Source organism: Impatiens glandulifera, chromosome 4 (genome assembly GCF_907164915.1).
Source record: "Impatiens glandulifera chromosome 4, dImpGla2.1, whole genome shotgun sequence".
Classification (NCBI taxonomy): domain Eukaryota; kingdom Viridiplantae; phylum Streptophyta; class Magnoliopsida; order Ericales; family Balsaminaceae; genus Impatiens; species Impatiens glandulifera.
In genome coordinates, this window is record NC_061865.1 from 20824998 (window position 1) to 20827901 (window position 2904).

The 2904-nt window shown below is 35.0% G+C and overlaps 1 protein-coding gene across 1 annotated transcript; it reads right to left on the reverse strand.

Annotated features, from left to right (window-relative positions):
- Positions 1-221: 221 nt before the first annotated feature.
- LOC124936629 lies at positions 222-2113 on the reverse strand. Its single transcript, XM_047477143.1, has 2 exons — positions 1845-2113; positions 222-477 (listed from the first exon to the last, which is right to left on the reverse strand). The coding sequence occupies exons 1-2, from the start codon at positions 2111-2113 to the stop codon at positions 222-224; spliced, it is 525 nt and encodes a 174-aa protein (XP_047333099.1).
- Positions 2114-2904: the final 791 nt, after the last annotated feature.

A 2904-nucleotide genomic window follows, 5' to 3' on the forward strand; every position in this document is an offset into this window, starting at 1 on the left:
AGGAGATAAAAGTTAAAAGACTGATTCAACTGTCATTTCAATTCATGCAAAAATGAATGATACAAGTGTAATTGTATTGATTTCCCATCATATGATTACATTTGAAAATATCATATGAAAGAAAATCAAGACACTGCAGTTGTGTAAGGGATGTTAGAAGTCACTTTCATATCCTAAGCTTCTCATGAGCAATTCAAGCTGCATGTCATATGGATGAAGCGTTACTCGCTACAAGGGATGGTGAGACCACCTATTGGATGATCAAACCCGGATTCTTCTTCTGCCTTGCTTAGCAAATCTTGAAAAAGAGGATGGTTCAAATATGAAACTGGGACCACATGACGTTTCCTATCTAATTCTCCTACATAGACTGCAACATGGCCTTTGGGCACTATGGAGAGAGACTGTCGATTTGCTTGCTTGGCTTGAACAATGATTGGCAAGCGGAAGCCCATGATCTTAGGGAATGCTTTCTTTCTTGAAGAAAAAGCTGCTAGTGTTTAAAAGAAGGAAATGAGTTTTGTTGGTTGGATGTTCTGCTTTGAAAATGTTCATATAGAAGGAGTGGTAATGTTATGTATTGCAAGGATCTATTTCAATTATTAACAAGAAATTGTTGGTTCATTGAATGCACATGAAGTGGGGCATATGTCACATGGACTTGCCTAAAGAAATGAACAACGATTCATGATAATATGGGGCCTGTAGCTGTAGGTGACAACTCCGACCTACAAGCCAATCAGGCCTACATGTAATTACTTGAAGGGTGTGAATTATTGAATATATGCATTCATATAGATGAGATTAGTGAGTTAGAGGGCATGTATGTACTTGGAGCTAGAAATAGTAGATTGTTAAGTAGGATCACAGGCCTTTGTTTATTTCCCAATAATATTTAATTTGAGCAAAGAAATTGTTCAGGTATATACCCTATTGTGTCCATTGCAATTCACAATGGTTACTAATTTGTGTAGGGAAATTTTTAACAGTACATATGCTGCAGACATCCTATTATTTTTCATCAGTCACTAGTCACTAAAACTTAACGAAAATCTACATCAAACTTTCCAGATATTGGTGGTTGATCTCTTAAGAAAAAATACCTACATCACACCATTTAAGTTTAAAAATGAAGACAAAGGGTATTCGATATTTGGGTGGCATGTCAGTAAGGTGCACTTTATCTTTCCAGAGTGGATTAATTGCTGATCCATTACTTGGATTACTTTTTTATGTTAATATATATTGTTTAACAATTTTCTGTATATGTTCTCTTTCTTTTCTTCAAATTATAACGGTCTGTATGGATTAGCAAGCATTCGTTCCTTTTGTCATTTTGATTAAGGTTCCGTTTAAACGATGAAACTCTCTTATGAAACTGCTTGTCTTTGGTCAATGAACCTTTAATGCTCTATACTATGTCGATATTAAAGAATAGTATGATAAAACGACATTCATAAATTCTAATGAATTTCTTTCTGTTTCATTTCCTTTAATGGAGCTGCTTGCTACAAATGAGCATAAATTAGTTCTAAGGTTAAACAAAATGAAGTTTTCTCCAATTCCTATTGCCTATTTCTGTGTGTATGCTCTTCTTTCTAACTAAGCGTTGTTCACGTCAAGTTGTAGCAGATTAATGAAGGCTTCTTCTCTGCATGGAATAGTGAGGCCTCCCATTTGGTGATGGAAGCCAAATTCTTCTTCAGCTTTCGTAAGGATACAAGTGTAATTGTATTGATTTCCCGTCATATGATTACATTTGAAAATTTCAAATGAAAGAAAATCAAGACACTGCAGTTGTGTAAGGGATGTTAGAAGTCACTTTCATATCCCAAACTTCTCACGAGCAATTCAAGTTGTATGTCATATGGATGAAGTCTTCCTCTCTACAGGGAATGGTGAGACCACCCATTGGATGATCAAACCCGAATTCTTTCTCTGCCTTGCTTAGAAAATCTTGAAAAAGTGGATGGTTCAAATATGAAACTGGGACAACATGACGTTTCCTTTTTGATTCTCCTATATAGACTGCAACATGGCCTTTGGGCACTATGAAGAGAGATCGTCGATTTGCTTGCTTGGCTTGAACAGTGATTGGCAAGCGGAAGCCCATGATCTAAGGGGATGCTTTCTTTCTTGAAAAAAAAAACTGCTAGTGTTTAAAGGAAGGAAATAAGCATTGATGTTTGGATGTTGCTGCTTTGAAAATGTTTATATAAAAGGAGAGGTAATATTATGTATTGCAAGGATCTGTTTCAATTATTAACAAGAAATTGTTGGTTCATTGAATGCACATGCAATGGGGCATATGTCACATGGACATGCCTACAGAAATGAACAATGGTTCATGATAATATGGGGCCTGTAGCTGTAGGTGACAACTCTGACCTACAAACCAATCGGGCCTACTTGTAATTACTTGAAGGGTGTGATTATTGAAAATATACATTCATATGGATGAGATTAGTGAGTTAGAGGGCATGTATGTTCTTGGAGCAAGAAATAGTAGATTGTTAAGTAGGATCACAGGCCATTGTTTATTTCCCAATACTCTTTAATTTGAGCATATAAATTGTTGGGGTATATACCCTATTGTGTCCATTGCAATTCCTATTATTTTTCATCAGTCACTAGTCATTAAAAGTTAATGAAAATCTTCATCAAACTTTCCAGATGTTTGGTTGATCTCTTAAGAATAAATACTTACATCAAACAATTTATTATATGTCGATATTAAGTAATAATATGATAAAATGACATCCATAAATACTAATGAATTTATTTCTGTTTCATTTCCTTTAAAGGAGCTGCTGGTTACAAATGAGCATAAATTGCATGTACAAAATGTAGGAAGAGAAGTTATTTTTAAGGCCAAACAAAATTTGAGTTTTCTCCAATTCCTAA